Below are 20,095 nucleotides of genomic sequence, written 5' to 3'. Positions count from 1 at the left end.
ATCATTCACATATATAAAAATTTAAGACGGCTATAAATTACATGTCAACAGAAAAAAGTCTATACACCAGTAAAATCTTCTTTACATTAGAGTGACAAATCCTTCAAGTTGGAATACAAAATTATTGTTTTTTTATGAATGGTATTTGTACTTGCCATATTGTCATGTATCCTCAAATTTCTGCCTTGAAAACCTATGGCACATTGTTCCTTTTGGCCATTTCTATTGTCTATAACCACGAAAATCAAGTTGTCTCACTTTACTTGACCAGATTAGTGACTTTTCATTGAATTTTAATGTTTGTGTCTTTTTTGAGGTAATAACCTCACATTTTTGTAAAAAGATCTATTTATTTGGATCTAAAAAAACCTTTTAGTTTGATATGCTTCTTTAGTATGTTAACAAAATTTATATTTTTTACTGATATGACGCACCAACAAATTTGAGCTGTTGATAATTCAAGAGTAAAATTAATATTAATGAACAAAACTATTTCAGTTTGGTTATTAATTTTAATTTTCAAACTTGATTTTAACTTTAATTTTTTTAAGTTTAAGAATTTTACAAAAACATCTTTAATATTTGATACATATTTCCTATCTGACTGTTTCATGTAAAGCCAGTTAAGATCACACATACCATAGTACTCAAATTTATACAAATTAGGTAGTTTTAACAAGTAGCAGAAACTAATACAAAATTTTTTAGTTCTGCGATTATTGAGTCATAAATATTCAAAAACTACCCAAAATACCCTTTTCCTCTTGTGGACAGATGTTGATTTCTTCATAACTTTAGTAATGCAGCTAGAACAGTTATATCGGCAAATTAAACAACAAAATCAAAAGTATATTTCAGAATTTTAACTTTTTGTAAAATTGTAAGCACAGTTTATATTTTTGGGCCTCAATGTTCATAAATTTGACTTTTTTTACATCCAAGCCTACACTAAGGTTCAGAAGGGCATGAAATTAAATTATGTATCTGATGTAACTATAATGAACCATATTTCTGTTGTTTGAAGTTTACTCTCTAAATTTAGTTTTTCAGTAGCTCAATATTAAAATTACAGTGTTGTTAACAGTTGGAAGAAACAAATACACAGATCCTGTTAAAAATGAGAATAAACCATAAAATAATATATCATTACTATTTTAAATGACAGTTTTACACATAACGAACTTTTTAGTGGTTTATATAATCACTGACATTTTATTGTATTTGGATCAATGCATTTCATCTGGAAACTAGTATTTATAAATTAAGGTCAACATATTGTGTACACTCTATTTGTTCCAATTTGGCATCATCAACACAGAAGTAACGTGTTGCTGACATCAACATGTACAGTATGATTATTTGCCTTTACAATCTTGACACCAATTAAAAACTAAGCTGATACAAGAAAAGGTTACTCTTTTCGACTTACATGACTGTAATGTTACAATATCCAAAACTAAGAGTTTGCTACATTAGTGTAACTCACTTGCTATCAGGTTTCCCATAGTCCCACTAGGGACGAAAATTGATGCCTCCTTTCCAAACATCTTGGCTGCTTTCTTTTCCAGTGCTAGAACAAGACATTTTTACAATTGTTTTAACTGGTACTTATGTATATAGAATATTTTAAATTGTTTATCTTATAAATAAAAATTAATTGCAAAATGTGTTGCTAAGCACTCGAGAACGGCTGGACCCATTCGGCTAATTATTTTTGTATCTTGTAAAATATTCTTTGAAATCTGAAGAATGCTTATACAAAGAGAAAAATTACAAAAGTTTCCTGAAATATTTTGGAGCTTTGAAACAACTAGTAGTTTTCTTTGTATCATAATCCAAATGTAACTGACACTAAACAGCTATTGACACTTTTCACTGAAGTTCAACAAAGTCGCTAAAACATCTGATCACATTTAAATTTGATAAAATATTATTACATCAGTAGAGTAATGCAGATAGCAAAGACAAAGCTATATCTAACTTTTGCGCTAGATTGAACCAGAGACAAATTTAACATTTAACACTTTGTAAATATTATATTATTATAAACAAAGTTATGAATTTTTTGAATAAATTCGGTACTCAAACGGGTGCGCCTCCTCGACATTGTGATATGGCATTTTAACAGTGGCTTAAGGAAAAATAGAGAAATGAACACTAACATGCATCAACAATCCTTTCTTTCCCAGACTACAGTCTGAAAAAAACGACTCCACAACGCAAATCCTTACAAACATTTATTTTGGAAAGTTGCATGAGCTTAATAAGGATTTCACCTTTATACCGGGAAGTAGGAAGCATTTTCCCAAAGACCATAATAGTTTACTAAGTCTTATGTTATATGTGCATTATCTTCATTAGAAAATATTTAAACTCAGCTATGTCACCTAAAATACCTTAGACTGAAAGTAGATTACAAAAACAGTCATTCTTTCAAAAAAGAAGACTTCCGAGAGCTACATAAGTATATAGTTTTTGATTGGGGCGATAAGCCAAACTCACTGTGGTACCAGAAGTGATTTTATACGGTTGAAAGTAAACACCTTTAAACCGAAGTAGCTTCTCAGACCTACGTACATACATATATTTTCTTTGTCGGGACAAGAAAGCTAACTCTACTATAGCACTGGAAATATCTTAGACCATAATTACATAACAAGGGTAAGCGCTTTTTGATCAAAGTAGGTTTCCGAGACCTGTGTATTTGTATTTTTGATCAGGGCAACAAGGCAGTTTGCAGTAATTTACTTTCTTGAGCTGTGATCAGTAATCTCTCACGTATTTGTTTTCAACCAGTGGTAAGATAAAACTTTCACTTCATGTAATCAATCAATCAGAATACTTTATTTGTATACATCAAGTACAGAATAGGTGTCAGGAGTAGGAATAACAAAATTGAAGTTACAAGTAACCTCTCCTAAAAAACTGTTTACTTTTTGCCATTTTTAACAGGAGCAACCAGCCAAAGCTTACATTTCCAAACTTTAACTCAAAAACTGCATCACACTTTTTATATTGACAACTATTGTTACTCTAAAGTATATATATATTACAAACCAACTAAGGTAAAAAATGCCTACTAAGTATCCCTGTGGCTCATGTGAAATAGGAGTGAAATACTCAGGTCTAAAGTGCACTGGTCCTTGCAACATGTGGTATCATGCAGGCTGCCAAAATGTAAAAGAAAAAACTTTGAAAAAACTAAGTTCTCAAGATATAAAAACATGGACATGTTTCACATGTAAGGCAGGAGGCTCAGATTATGACAAAAATCTAGTTATAAATACCATAGACAACTCTTCCTCCTCTGACTTAACATCAAATACTCATAACCAAAAAGACATTCTAAACAACTCCATAAAACCTCTAGAGAGCAGTATTTTAGAAAATGAAGATGATAAGCTTGCTATGGCTGCTACAATAAGATCGGCACTGCTGGAGGAAAACAAGTTTTTAAAAGAACAACTGACTATTGTAGAAAATAAGTTAGCATGTTTACAATGTAAATTAGCCAGTAATGAGGCAAATATTGAAGAAATGGCTGAAGAAGAAGAAAAATTTCTTGGGAAAATTGAAACCTTATCCCAAAAGTTAGCTGAAGCTGAAGCTCAGATTGAAAAAGAAAAGAAAAATGTAATGGAAATTCAAAACTTATCTGAAGACCATAACAGGAACAGATAATTGAAAAATATGTTACAAAAAGCAGGGATCTCGAGAAACAACTTTTAGTTTTGAACGCAGGAGTAGCCAAACAACAGCTGAAAACCTCAAGCAAAACTGACACTGTAACTCAAACTGAAAAATGTGAATTTTTTACGCAAGACAAGCCACAAAACTTAACAGTTATCTTGCTAGAAATATCCCAAATTAAATCCAGGCAGAACAGCATGGAGACTACCCTTAAAGACTTGAGTGTTAAGCCTCAGTGCCACTGTTCAAGTCAGCAAAAGCTAGTTGTATATGAGCAAAGCACCCAGACTGAAAATATCCCCCTACGAAACACCACAAGATGTTACCTGTCTACCACAAACACACATGTCAATATACGAAGACCTAAAAATGTGAAGACCAATTGGGGTAAACATAGAGACCAAATCAGTGTCTCTCTTCAGTCTGCAAAGTTTAAGGCTTTCCAGAATAAAAACTACCCTCTTCCAAAGGAACAACCCCAAGCAGAGAATAAAAAGGATAATAGTTTATGCAATCAAAAGTCTAATGCAGTGGATTTGACAAAAACTTACACCAATGAGGAACTTAGACTTAGTTTAGAAAGTAACAAACTACCAAACTCAACTGAAATAAATACAGCATCTACTCTTGAAGCCCCTCCCCTTGTACCCCCATCATCGATCAGAAGGCCACCCATAACTGCTACAAGACTTGAGCCCTCAGAAACCTTCCTTGAGTTTTATGAAAATAATATAGAACATGTCAAAGCCAATTATCATAGAAATCAACTTGCTCCTATAAAAATGACCATCTCACCTTTTTTAGAACCAGGCAGCAACGTCAGACCTCCAATATAAAAAGTAATGCATCTTCCTTAGAGCAAAACAAATCTTCAAGAAACAAAATATTTAACCTAATATAATAATACTAAGTGAACACAGTCTCAAATCTCAGGAAATTGAAAATGTTGCTCCAATACCTGGATATATCCTCAGAGCACATTTCTGTAGGGAAAAGCATATAATGGGTGGGGTTGCAATTTATGTAGAAGATACCTTAGAAAGGAGTACCTTTAAGGGGAGCACTTCGTAAAAAATCTCAAAAATTACCAAATTTTTTTTTTTTTTTATTAAAGTTTGGAATTCCTGATAACAATGGTTGGTATTAAATTTTTTGTATGATGAATAGAAGAGTGTCGGAAATATTTTTTTTTTTATAAATAGGCCTGCAGGCAGTTTCGGGCCTGTAGCAGTCACACTTTGGAATGGTGCGGTTATAGTACTACTTCGTTGCAGGCATGTTCTTGATTTGGTTCGGGGACAGTGACAGTTGTTATGTCACAACTTACCACTAACCAACCAAAACATCTGTTTTATAACCTATTGCTTATAACCTAGGTAGCATACAGTTTGGTTACTGGACATTTCTGTTTTAGAGAGTGAAAATTACGTAAACATGATTATGGTTTTGTGAGTTTAGTGGAGAGTTCTGAGTATTTTTTGTTAGTAAGTGTAGTTGAATTTTTTTAATGCCACGTTCAAAGCCTGCTTTCAAGGAAAACGCGTTTTCAAAGGAAATCAACATAACCTCCAACTAGTCTAGGCCTAAGTTCTCTCAGGGATACAAGTAACAATCGAGTTGGGTACCATATCAATTGTGGATTGGCCAAGACTCAAAGTGCATTCTTCTAAGAGGTCAGTCCTTTTTTGAAAACAGTTTCCAATTGAGGAAAAATTGATCGAGTCTGAAAACTGTATAGTTAATATAGATTGTTGAATGTGGTCTTGTAACGTCTTCAGTGTGTAAATATAAAAATTGCCATGGCCAACTTGTATACAAAGTAGATAACCACATTGTAGGGGCCTAGCATCAAAATTATAGTAGCTGTTCTGATTGTGAAAACCTATTTACTGTGACACAACTCTGAATTAGTCAGGCCTGACACTAATCAGAATGAGCAATGTTGATAGGCCTAACCACATTTTATGACCATAAAATCTTCGTTTGGTTTATTTGCTATGCGTAACATAGGCCACAAGGTATTAGAGTTGGCTGACGGAGAAAGAAAAATTTGCGGCTTTTATGAATCTTACCCCTCCGCCTTTGAGATATCATGACATGAGCATTATTGGGTTCAATTGCTGAGTTAGTGTGTAAGAAGTCAATGCAAAGTGCTGTGCAAGAAGTGTATTCGGATAATGATGGTTGCAGAGTACCTCGCTATAGCGGCTGATGGCTCATGCCAGAAGCGGGGTAACCGTTTCACTAATATGGAGGTAGTGGTTCAGTGACATCTTAATCAACCTGGTTAGTCCTGACTCGAGATTTTATCTAATATTGCAGATGCAACTATAGACTAAACAACACGCATGGTGATGGCTGGTATGCAAACTTGAAGGTTCTAGTGGAGCCATGGATGTTGCTGGAGCAGTCGCATTTTTTCAGCGCTCGCAGGCATATGTATGAGGCTCGTACCTTGAATACCTTGGTGATGGAGACAGCAAGGCGTACACCAGTGTATGCGAGAGCAAGCCTATGGGTGATACTGCCATAACAAAGATAGAATTGCATAGGCCGTGCTATGTCAGAAATTAGAAACGGTGGGGATTCGAGATTAAAAAATCTAAAAGCTAAGACTAAAAACACTCCCTGCGGCTTCACGGACTTGGCGGCAAGAACAAGCTAACAGATTCTGCCATTATTCTGCTCAAAAATCACTTAACAGGATTGGCAATTAGACGCAACACAAACTCTGTGAAGACATGAAAAAAAAAAAAAAAAAAAAAACAAAAAAAAAAAAAAAAAATAAAAAAAAAAAAAAAAAAATAGCCATTTGGGCAGAGTTTTTTTCCATCGTGATGTCTTCTAATGAAAGCGTTCTCAACATGGACCTATGTCCAGATGATGAAGAAACCTGGTGTAAAGTACGCAATGCCGTACAATCCAATGAAAACTATGATCATGGCAAGCCATTTTCACTTGCCTGAAAACCTAATGACATTTATTAAACCTATTGTTCAAGATTTAGCCAAGTCCAATCTACTGGGCAATAATGTACTAAGGGAAAACTCCAAAATCCAATGAGGTTCCTCAACAATGTCATTTGGACCTACACCCCCCCCCCCCCCCCCCCCCCCCCCCCCCCCCCCCCCCCCCCCCCCCCCCCCCCCCCCCCCCCCCCCCCCCCCCCCCCCCCCCCCCCCCCCCCCCCCCCCCCCCCCCCCCCCCCCCCCCCCCCCCCCCCCACCCCCCCCCCACCCCCCCCCCCCCCCCCCCCCCCCCCCCCCCCCCCCCCCCCCCCCCCCCCCCCCCCCCCCCCCCCCCCCCCCCCCCCCCCCCCCCCCCCCCCCCCCCCCCCCCCCCCCCCCCCCCCCCCCCCCCCCCCCCCCCCCCCCCCCCCCCCCCCCCCCCCCCCCCCCCCCCCCCCCCCCCCCCCCCCCCCCCCCCCCCCCCCCCCCCCCCCCCCCCCCCCCCCCCCCCCCCCCCCCCCCCCCCCCCCCCCCCCCCCCCCCCCCCCCCCCCCCCCCCCCCCCCCCCCCCCCCCCCCCCCCCCCCCCCCCCCCCCCCCCCCCCCCCCCCCCCCCCCCCCCCCCCCCCCCCCCCCCCCGTCCCCTAAAAGGAACATTTGTGGAGGATTAAACTCTGAAAATTTGGCTATTTATGAAGCCTGTTACGCTTTTAATGTGGGCTACATTGGGCAAATGCAAAGTATTTCAAGAAATAGGAGCTGTCCACCAGGGCAGCATATTATTACAGCAATGAAAACGCGTTTGACGGCGGCGAATTTGGAGGCAGAGAGAAAGCTCAAAGAAGTATAGAGAAAAAAAAATTAGACAGAAGAAAAACTTAATAAAAAACGAAGTACTGGAGGATGAAGGGGACATGAATATGAGGAGCAGGAAGGAGATCAGCAGCCTATGCACCTGGAATGTACTGAAAAAGAGTAAAATAGCAAGTATTTTTTCCGTTTTTGTGTTTTTCCGAAAGTTGCGGTTTTCAATACAAAGTACATTTTTCTCAAAAACTACAAATGGTAGGAATATGAAATTTTTTTTGTATGTTTGTAGCACTGTTTTACATATGTGGAACCACTAAATAAAATCCCATTTCACTGAGTTCTATATTTATTATACATACATATACACATATTTAATGGTTTTTGACAAGCAGTTAAAACAAAAATATATAGCTTTTAGGGTGTATGCCAAAAAAAATTTTTTTGTTTTGGTTACACGTGTTCCCCTTAGATGCCTCTTTAAATGAAAAAAAAGGAATTATGAAGATAGGATTACCTCAAGTAGTTCTTGAGTAAGTGTACCGTATGAATAACATACGATGATAGGGCGAAGTGCTCCCCGTAATGTACCAATCAGTCAGTACTGCGAAGAACTTGTATGTGAAATGGCTTTGGTAAAGGTTATGCTCAATACCACCTGCTTATACATAATGGGTACCTACAGATCACCATCATCCAACTTAGACGAATCACTTAATATTCTCTCAAAAACTATTGAAATCAGTAAACTGGAAAGTTCAAACCTTCTAATCATGGGAGATATAAGTGTAGACATTTTAAAACCTGACAGAAGATCAGGTAAATTACAGGAGATGTTGGCTTCTCACAGCATTCAGAGGCTGGAGCTACCACCTACCAGAGTAACCTCCAACACCATTTCATCAATTGACTGGATATGTACTAACTTAAGAAGTGAAAAACTAACTGCAACCGTGTACGATTCTGGTCTATCAGACCACACTGCTCAAGTCTGTACTATTAAAACAGAGTACGTCATTGAGAATTTCAGTAGTACATATCGAACCTTCAAGACAGAAAACCTCCTTGAACTAAAATGTCTACTTCAATATGAAAACTGGCATGACATTGAACAATTTGACACCGTTCAAGAAGCCTACAACAGCTTCATAAGGACAGTGACAATGGCCCTAGATGCTGCCTGCCCCAGAAAATTAAAGAAACCTAGAAAGAAATTAAAACCTAAATTCTTTGCAGATGAAGAAGCCAGCAGGCTTAAAGAAAACTTTCTAAGACTACAACATCAGTTTGAAACAACAGGGGAACTCGACATCAAACAAAACGCAGCAAATGCAAAGAAATCCTATGACCAACGCTTAAAACTACTGAGACTAGAGGCCTCCGCCAACTTCATAGAAAGAGCTGACGACAAGCCCAAAGCCATGTGGAAAATAGTTAATAATGCCCGTAACCAAAACAGGAGCTCTACAGATGACATAAAACTGAAAATAAATGGACAACTTTCACATAACCCTCAAGAAGTCGCCAATCATCTGAATTTATTTTTTGTTAATATGGCAGAAACAACACTACAAAAAATCCCAGCGGATGAGAAGAAAGAATTGGAATCTGTGGAAGCACATCAAACAGCATTAATGGAAACAATGACCAAAACAAGCATCAAAGAGGTTAAAGATACAATTAAAAACCTCAAATTCAAAAATTCAGCCGGTATTGATGAAATTTCTTCCAAAGTATTAAAATTTTGTGCTGACGAACTAGCCCTCCCATTGGTTGCCATATTCAACAAATCTTTTAAAGAGGGTCAATTCCCCTCAAAATTAAAAATTTTGAAAGTGTTCCCTAAATTTAAAAGTGGGTGCAAACATGATGCAAACAACTACAGACCAATTTCACTGATTTCAACATTTTCAAAATTATGTGAAAGAATTGTTCTTCAAAGACTCCTGGACCATTGCGCTCAGCACAATCTCTTAAATGAAAACCAACATGGATTTACAAAAGGGAAGTCAACTACAACGGCATTGATCAAACTAATTGAATCAGTGACAGACAGCATTGAAGAGGGAAAATTGACCACAGCTTTGTTTCTTGATTTAAGTAAGGCGTTTGATTGCCTCAGCCACAACATCATTCTGAAGAAATTGGAATTGCTTGGAATCAAAGGGACAGCAAATAATTGGTTTGAGAGCTACTTAAAGGGTCGTACCCAACTAGTAGAGCTCTACCACTCATCAAATGGTATCACAAAGGCAGTCAGATCAAAAGTCCTTCCAGTGCTGAGAGGTGTGCCACAAGGTTCCGTATTAGGACCAGTGATTTTCATTCTCTTTACCAATGATCTACCCCAACACCTAGGAAACTACTGCACACCTCTAATGTATGCGGACGACACTACCTTATTTCTGACCCAACGTTCAGCAGATGGCCTTGCGGTCTCATCTTATACAGCTCTCAACATGGCCATCCAATATTGCTATGGAAATGACCTTGTAGTAAATCCATCAAAGACTAACCAGATTGCTTTTGGAAGGAGAGCATCAGAAGTCCCAACCATTCCAGATGTCAGTATTGAAGATCATTTAAAATTCCTTGGAGTAACAGTGGATACCGAACTAAATTGGATTAATCACGTCAACAATCTTAGTAAAAAACTCAACACTGGTCACTTTGTCATCAAGCAAATTCTTTCTCGCAGTAGCCTTGAAACAGCAAAAATAACTTACTTTTCCCTTTTTGAGTCTCACCTGCGCTATGGTCTTGCTGCCTGGGGTGGAACTACTGCTTCAAATCTCCAACGGATACTTATCATACAAAAGAAATGTATTAGAACACTGGCGGGACTACAACCTCTGGAGAGCTGTAGAGAGGCATTCAAGTCTCTGAGGATTCTCACTGTCATTTCGCTTTACATTCAAGAAGTAATAATGTATGCTGATGGGGAGAATCTTCCAAGGACCAATGATGTACACCACTACAACACCAGAAATGTACACCTCTAAAACCTTCCTGTACATTGTCTGAGGCTTTAAGAGCAAAAACCATCATATATGGGAATGAAGCTCCACAATCTCCTACCACCTCACCTGCTGTCCAAAAGAGGAAAGGAACTCAAGAGAGCACTACATCAATGGCTTCTAGACCGGCCATTCTACACGCTGGAAGAGTATCTTCAAAAAACCTTTTCCTGATGTTAATGTATTTAATAACACTGTTTATAATCTCAAAGATTGTAAATAAAGATATTCTCATTCTCTCATTCTCATTCTCATTCACCTCAATTTTGTTTTACAGTGTAATATTAATGATCAATGAAGTTTTGAGTTTGGTGGTGGTCAACTGTGCGGGGACAGGTTGTCACTGGAACATGGCTGAAGATCTCCAATTGATGAATTTTTCAACTGAGTAGAATATTCTCTCTGCAAGCTAAGCCGATAGACGCTGTCTTGTACTGCTTACATTGGGGCCTTTAATTGTCTCTGGTAGTAGGTACGGAAACTTCACTCCCATGTAGGAAGGCTTTTCTTCAAAGAGTGAAAGATGGTGTACTGGTAGGGTGAAATTCATAGCCTGTCGAGTGTTTCGGTTGTGCCTTTCTATGCCTCGTTCAAGTTGCAGTCTGCAGGCGTAGACAGCTAGGATGTAAATGCTGGCCACTGTTAAGATTTTCAGTTCACAGAATTGAGAATACAGATGTTTCTATGTAGATCAAGAGTTGTAAGAAAAAAAATTAATCCAATGCCTTTCTTTCAGTACATTACTATATATCAACAGGGCCACATTTACAAATTCGGCGCCCCTAGGCCTACAGACCAAAGAGCGCCCCCCCAGAGGACTCTGATTACACTGACGTAGAAATCCAGTAAATTTCTTAATTACGTAATTTTGATGAAAGATAATTACAATAGTATATATATATATATATATATATATATATATATATATATATATATATATATATATATATAGGAGTGTTTTGAATAAATAAAAACCAATGACCTAGTTGACCTTGGCCACCCGCCCCGCCGAGCGCCAACACCACCCGCCGCCGCAACTTTTTTCTTTTGTGTACTTTAAAATTTATGCGCCCCCTAAAATTTTGCGCCCTAGGCCTGGGCCTAGTGGGCCTATAGGGAAATGTGGTACTGTATATCAATGGCATATACTGACTGATGTATACAAATATTGCACATTTCATACCTCAATAGTTAATTCACAACCCCCCTCCTTGTTTAATGTACATAATATTTATGAAATGTTACCTACAGCATTGTTTCAGTTCTTTTAACAACACTTAATTGATAATATTATTTATTGGTGTTTAATGAAATAGGTCCTTGATAATCTGCTGATATTGTACAGTAAATTCGTGTTTCATTCGTTTTATCTAAACAATAAATAAAATTCAAAATTTTAAATAACCCCCATATTCCTATACAATTAATACACATAAAGAATTCGTACCACATTAGTGAATGTTGGTCTAAACCGAAAGAAATCTTCCATTTAATAATTATACATTTTAATACCACAAATATCTTTTTAACCTTATTTTCTATTTCTGAATCGCTTATAGTTGATTATACCATGTATGGTACACCATTGCATTCAATTGCTGCACTAAGCGTAAGGTGAAATGGAGCTAAACACAACATTCCCACTTAGATTAGAACTTAATTAAACTTGTCCAGAAAATCATGGATTTCCAATTACATACCAACTTACAGAGTAAGTTTATACAATATAAAGTTTACAGGTAATTATTTTCATCTCAAATTATCTAGGTTTCAAAGATTTTGAAATACACTTAAACTTTGAATAGAGATATATCAAATTTACTGCAGCGCTACTGTACAATTCTCTAGGACTGACCATTAATCAAATATATGAAGGTGTAATACAAAATGCACAATTTTAGGGATATATATACCCCTAAAATTATATATATATATATATATATATATATATATATATAACTAATTTTAATTCCTTTATTTATTTTCCCTGTGTTGACTTTGGTTAACAGCCCACAATTATACACATAAATCAAATTTTTATTAACTTCAATATTGTTTAAAAAAATATCCAATTGAAAAGTACTTTTCCGAATTGTACTAAACTTAGTTGTTGTATGTTAACTTTAATTTTAGTTTAATCTAGTGTTAACATACAGTTCAACTGTTATTCATAAAATATAATTAATCATGTATTGGTAATTTGAAAATAGGAATTTCTAATGTGAGATCATAATAAGGGTTTTCAAAACTTTTTAAACAATTATTCATACTTTAGTTTGTTAATTTGTTAAACTTAGAGATGGTTGTTACCACAAATAATTATCAAATTTCCCTAATTGTATTATAATTTTATTACTAATTGAATTTGTAATATAATTTAGCTCCTGACAGACATTTTAGTACTTGTATTATATAAGCTAAGTATGTCTCTGTAGGCACATAAGTTTTGTTTAGTTTTTGGTTTATACCCCAAGCGCCACTATTTAAGGTAATAATATTGGCTTTGTATAGTTAAATATTTAAGATAATTTGATACAAATATAAATGTGACATATGAGATATGAACTAAATAGTTGTTTCAATTCTTGACTGTAGAAATAAACAATAACCTATCCATTGCAGTTAACGTGTAAGTCTATTTGCTTATATAGCATTATGTTAACAATGGAATAAGAGGGAGAATAATCAATATAAACTTACTGTATATGAATATGACTTGTTAGTATAATGTATATAATAATATAATACTGTTTGGATTTTTTTAAATAATCACAATAATTAAACCACTTCTTATGTGATAACTTAAGTTCTGGTATGAGTAAACTGTTGTTAATATTTACTACTTTAGCACCACACTGTACAAATGTAATGTAACCATCACTTGAATGAGTACAGTTAGAAAAACTAATGCACGGCCAGGTCCATTTTGGAAAGTAAGATCTATGTGTGTCAGCGTGGTCTAACTATCCTACCCTGCAGAAACATGACATTAGCTACCCTCGTAAAAATTAGGCGTGGACCTACAGTCTTACAATCATTAATCTCACATTGTACAAGATGATAATGATGCATCCCAAATTTAAATGAATAATACTATGAATAAGATACCATCTTTATTCTATTACATACTACACATTTGTGTTTCATTTCAATGTACACATTTTTACAATACCACAGAGTCTAGATCGGTAGAAGGAGTAATGGTCCTATTGACTCTATTAGAAATTTATTTGACATCAAAACATAGGTAAAACATGATCTTACAATTGATATAAAATATGATGTATTATTGGTACAATTGTAGTAATGGAAGCTGCTTGTAGGTATAAAGTTGCCATAATTACATTTAAGGCCTTAAAAACAAATAAAGATAAGGTTTAGCTATTTTTCATCACATATTCCCCACTAAAGGATTGTACCAGAGAGATGGAAAATTATACAGAAATTTAAAATTGATTTATTCTGCAATTTTCTTGTTTCCATCATGGTTACCCATTAGACCAATTTAAAAATGTTCAATAATGCTCAGACAAATACCATGGAGTACAACATCATTGAAATCAATGTTGCTTATATAGAATGAAGCTTTATGCAAAATTTCAAGTCTACATGTCAGTTCATTATCAAAATATCTTGTAGTCAGACATACAGACAGAAATACAATTTTTTTTTAATCTCTTGATTCATAAGCTTCATTAAATGCTTAGTCAATGAGTCAAAAGAAAATTTATTTTTAATGCCTTATAAAAATTTGAAATATTTTTATATATATTATATATTTCTTGTGTTCGTGTGTTTGTGACTGAACTCCTCCTAAACGACTGGACCGATTTTGATGAAATTTTGTGTGTGTTTTCAATGGAATTCGAGAATGGTTTAGATTCACAATTTGGTCCACTGGAAAATGTTTTTTTAATTGATTTTTCATTTGTAAGTAGTTGTTGATTTTGGAGTGTTTTACATTGGATCCGGCAGACTGCACTACGACACGTAATACAAAGTGAACTGATACTTTCAGCTGTTAACACTTTCAGCTGAAGTTCATCAAAGAGGCAAAAACAATTGTTTTCAGTAGTGTAATGCCAATTGCATAGTAGAAGTTATTGCCTAATATCAAATTTAGATTGCACCAATAATCAATAAACTATCTAATGCAATGAAAATACTATTAAACGCTGTTATAAAAACCACCTCATAGTACAAAGCCGTGAATGTTTGCACATAAGGTAATCGAATTGGGTTAGATCGAAGGTAAATGAAAAGAGCCGAAAGAAGACGCTTTATGATCGAAATTGGTTTTCGTTGATACATTTTCTTGATCGGAGCACAAAGTAAACTCCTCAATAATACTAGAAATATCTTAGACAGAAAATTAATTTTAACTGAGCGAATTTGATTCTTTATAACCTAATTAGTTTATTGAGATTCATCCATATAAATTAATTTTACTGAATAACTTATCAACACCTAGCAAAAAGAAATATGGTACATACCTTTATAATGCGCCCAAGAGGCTCACGAAAGAACGACTATCAATTATTTCAGGAATGTGTAGAATGTGATAGAAAAGAATACGTGAATATAGTGTAATGTTTTTCAACAGGAAATTGCGTGCGAAGCCGGGGCAACTGCTAGTTAGCATATAAATGTGCTACTTCTGCACATTTATGGGTTGTACACTTAGAAGTAAAAAACATAACATTTGTTCTTGCCACAACAATTAACTCAACTGGAAAATGTATAACAAGACCTATGTATTATTAAAACTATTTGCAGTGCTTATTAAAGATTACAACAGTAACAAAGTAACAACTCACCATTAACTGAGGGATCCTCTCCCATAACATCGTCTCCCACTTCCGCCTGATAGATTGCTCGCCTCATACCTTCCGTAGGAACACTGATTGTATCACTTCGGAAGTCTACCACTCTAGTCTTCAAGAAACAATAAACAAAAATATAAAGTCAAGTTAGTTACATACAGCAAGGTTTATAATTAATTTAAAGTGTTATATTAAAATAAAGTGTGACCCTTTTAGTGCCGGGTGTCCTATAACGGCTTGCTAATGCATTAGCCAGAATTACTGACATCCCATAGCAGGATGATCAGAAAATAATATAGTACGGGATAGTTTATTAGTTATACTCGCTGAGATTGCACCAAAAGTCACTAAGAGAACCATAGAATATTATTAACTGATTGTTTTTACCTGGTACTGTCAATAAATAGACCTACTATAATTGTAACATATATACAACATACAAAAACCATCTGATGTCAATGCTGTTATGATTGTACTAGTTACAATCCCATATTGTTACAGCATTGTTTGGTATAAAGTATTATTTGTATTTGTTACTAAAGTTTTAATTTTGGAAACATAATAACCTACAGCTAGTAAAAATGTGGTTGTGAGTAGTGTGACCATAGTGAGTAATTATGGATAATATCAGGTCTAAGATTACAAAGCTATTTGAAGATGAGAGTGTTCTTAGTATCTACATGTATTCTAATAACCCTTAGTTCTTTTTAATTTGTAAAAAAATAGATATCCTAGGCATAGGCCAACAAAACATTAAATCAATATTTGTTTAGGAAATATTTACAGTTGTGTACTGCATAGTAAGAATGTAATCAATGAATAATTACTACATTTTTCACTTTATAATGTATTTTGTAAGTTAATATACAATCTAAATTATTTTTGGTTGTTTTGTAATACTTTATGGCCTAACAATACTGCTATTAAAGCTTAAAAAGTATTTAATACTTTTATTTTAAGTAAAAGGAAAAAATAATGTTATGTAAATAAATAATTTTTTAACTTTATTAGAGTATGTATCTCAAAGAAATGTGAAACTTATGTCACATAATGTAAATAAATAAATTAATAAACTGCAAGACAAAATAAATTGAACTCAAAAATGTTTAAATTTGATTTTTTTTCTTGGTCCTTACATTTTGGCAGTGATGTGGGCATGGTGTTTTCTGATTTTTAGTAATATAAAAAGTTACTGTCTTAACTTTTAATAAAAAAAATGTTCAAGACCTCACAAAGAGAGAAGACGGAAAACCACAATAATTGGGGTATTTAACAGTATAAGAGGGTGCAAATTTAACACCATTCATGGTGACATCCGCTATTTATTATGTATGATGTATAATAAATATACAACATACATTTAACCCCCACCTCCAATACGTGCAACCCTCTTGATGGGTACCTTATTTTCACATTGCTAAAAGATTCTGACCAATTTTCTTTTAAATCCCAGAACTGACAATGGTGAACCTCTATACTGGCATGACATTTTTTGACATTTTTGCAAGATATATATGAAAAATGTATTAAAGAGATTTTGTAATATTTACTCCATAATGTTGCATACAGTTTTATTCAAGGTGATCCTCTTTCTTATTATATCATAATTTTAATTATTTGTAATCGTTTAGACACACTTCTTGTATGTACAACATAAGAAATGTTTGTTGTTGATCTAAAATTCCAAGTTTACCCTTTGAAAAAAATATTTTTTGGTACTTTGGGATTATACCGACCACACCCAGACATGAATCGTTATTTCACATTTCGTTTCTACTGATTACTAGATTAGCGTAGAACAATATTTCGTCAATATAAAACAGGAATTGTCTTATCGCAAACCCCTCCCCATCCTCAGACAGAGGTCAAAGTCGAGCGTCTAGTAGATAACGTGATTGCAGAGTCTCGCCGCCCGTTCAGCTGGTGCATCGCTTTGTTGTACTTCCGTGTTTTACCTCTACATTTCTCCAAACACAAAAATTCAACAAAAACAAACATTTACCAAACTAAACTCTTTATTAAAAAAACACTAAAAACTTGTTTTTATTCTTGATCACATTCCGCCACCCAAAATGCGAGTGCCTCCGGCCATCAGCGCGGGCTTTGGCAGCACCTTCGGTGCTGCCCCGCGCTGATGTCGACGAAAGAAAAACATCCCTCGAGATAGTACCTATCAGTAAAATATCAAATTCTAGAGGGGCTAATCAGAAATATAAATTGAATTGTAATGGAAAGGCAATTATGTACCGTGCAAATCACGTGATGCCGCGCGGTCTGCCGTAATCAGGATTCTCGAGAAAGATAAGATAACAGCGACAACAATAACGATCACAATACCTGGAAATGCTTGTAAGTTTGTAATTTTGTAATTGAAGAGTTGTTTTTTCGTTCTATCATGTTTGTTTCTATAAATTTCTATTTTTGTGTTCTTCATACTAGTGTGGTCGGTATAATCCCAAAGTACCTATTTTTTAAATTCATTACACACAAAAATAGCAAAAACTTATATTTATAAAAATCATAAAAAAATGTATATACTACTATATAGTGAAGGTCAATTTTCAAAATTAGTATAAGACTACCGATTACCAAAAAGTGTGATTTTCTTGCACAAAATTTAAAAGATTAGTTACTATTATTATTTATACATTACAATTTGAAGATAATTAGTTGGTCCATAGAAATCATAAAGAGTTTACTGAATATTCAGATTTTTATTTTATTCTCACTACCAAATAAGATCGTTTTGCAGTAAAACGATTACAATATAATTCTCTAAAATAAATTTCAAGTTTATTTTCGAGACTAAAAATAACACAACATCAAACTTCAGAATAAAATATATTAAACTTCCATAATGGAGCCAGAAAATGGTGTAATATATGAAACGTTTATTGGTGCTGCTGCAACGATTATAACAAAGACTGTGATTTATTAAAAAGTTTATAATTGTATAATTTGGTACACACTGGACGTTCATAAACCGTAACGTGTGCCCTATGGGCTACACATTGTCAAGAATTTTCTTATTGTTTGCCTGTCTTGGTGGTTTATAAAATATCAGCCCACGATTAAAGATTTATACCATCATGTACTCCGTCAGGTAAAATAATATTGTAGGTAAATTAATTTTATGGGTACACATGTAAACATTGAAATCCTTTTTTATGCAAAATTGTGGAGCCACATACTTTTCTCATAAGACTTAGACTTTTAACATACCTATAACAAGAAAGCTTTTTGGGCATTATTATTTAAAAAATCAACGGCATATAAGAGTCCAAAATTTTGCTGCTATAGTGAACACGTTAAAAAGGGAGTGCTCTAAAAACTTCATCTGCTAAAAGGAGGTTTCTGGAGTCCAAATACTTAATATGTTCTTATTATATTAATATGGCCAAGAGAATAGGATAAACATGCAATTAAAAAATCATAGGAAATATCTGACTTAAAGGTATTAAAATTAAAATTGTATAGTATTATAAAATAGGACCACTAAAATACTTGGTACTGAAAAAAGAACTTAGTATTAAAAAATTAATTTACTTACATTTTCTAAAGAATGTGTAACCTCAGCAGTCTTGTACATTGTTGTGAATCCCATTGTTCCCATTTTTAGTTGTTCAAACAGTAAAGATCCAATATTAAAGCAGGATCCAAAATTGCACCGCCTCCCTATAATAGACATGTTTGTTGTATAATAAAACAAATACTAATCTAATTACAATCCACAATCAAGTATGTAGGGGTTCTAAATGGTTTAACGGTTATGTAAACAAAACAAAAGTTTAAGGTTATGTTTCTGTTTCCCTCCAATCAGCTGTTCGTGGCTGTCTGACCCACTGCCTTCTGCAAACTAAGCGGCTAGGATTCTGTGCTTGCTAAATAACCTTTCTTATCTAACACCACAACAACGTACGTAGAACATCGTGTCTTACCCAATCTTGTGCAGTAAACAATAATTACACCGCCGCTATATTGCCTGGAATGCGTCCGGTTCTCCTCGGGGAGTTTCGAAACCAGCAATTTAATTTTACTGCGACAGACAAGCTACAATTCACTGGTTGCCACTGAAACTTTGGGAGAACGGGCTTTGCGCCAAACGGACAGTGAGACAGGCATGTCGTGAATGCGCAACACCGCCGATCTATTTATGATGCAGGATGCTTTCATTTAAGCCTACTTGACCAATTGATCTGCATTAAAGTTTTCTTCCGGTAGACATCCCATACCAACAATTAGTAATCAGGACAAGGCCGTTTCCTATTAGATGAAAAATACGTCGCAGACAAGCAAGTATTGCGTTGTAGCATATTGCAAATGAGAAACAACAACTTGCGTACAAAACTCGTCAGGGCTGTCTCGATATAACGTCAAATTCTTAGTATATACAATGTTATTGTTTATACAAACTAAATGGTAAATTTTAAATGCTACAAATCAGTACTATAGCTATACAAAAATATATAAACAAACACATCAATAATAGCCTAATATACACGTTGTTTGGTTGTATTAATTCAACAGTAAATAAAGGAGGTGAAACGATTGATTAAATTAAATGTATTAATTGACTAAATTAGGCAGCTATCCCGGAGAAAATAATTTAAACACAAAGGGTATTATTACTAAATGTTAATAAAAACACTACAAATCATAGAATATCAATACATAGTATAAATTAAAGTCGCTGAGTTGGTCTGTTTGTGCATCGATATTTTCTTAACTACTCAACTGATTTTTAAACAGTTTCCACTGCCGGTTTAAATATGAACTAGGATAGGTTCCTATGTATGATACATAAATATTTT

General features: G+C 35.1%; 1 protein-coding gene across 1 annotated transcript in view; it reads right to left on the bottom strand.

The window, feature by feature from the left end:
• LOC124353982 (probable low-specificity L-threonine aldolase 2) overlaps positions 1 to 19,423 on the bottom strand; it is a 28,826-nt gene extending 9,403 nt beyond the window's left edge. The window contains 4 exon segments of the mRNA XM_046804084.1: positions 1,487 to 1,570; positions 15,279 to 15,396; positions 18,835 to 18,959; positions 19,223 to 19,423. Coding sequence (XP_046660040.1) covers positions 1,487 to 1,570; positions 15,279 to 15,396; positions 18,835 to 18,897 — 265 coding nt within the window. The 5' untranslated portion in view covers positions 18,898 to 18,959; positions 19,223 to 19,423.
• Between the last annotated feature and the right edge of the window lie 672 nt (positions 19,424 to 20,095).

The sequence above is a fragment of the Homalodisca vitripennis genome, chromosome 2, assembly GCF_021130785.1.
Source record: "Homalodisca vitripennis isolate AUS2020 chromosome 2, UT_GWSS_2.1, whole genome shotgun sequence".
NCBI classification, from domain to species: Eukaryota; Metazoa; Arthropoda; class Insecta; order Hemiptera; family Cicadellidae; genus Homalodisca; species Homalodisca vitripennis.
The sequence above is the reverse complement of the archived record's forward strand: the minus strand, read 5'-3'. Positions and strand labels throughout refer to the sequence as shown.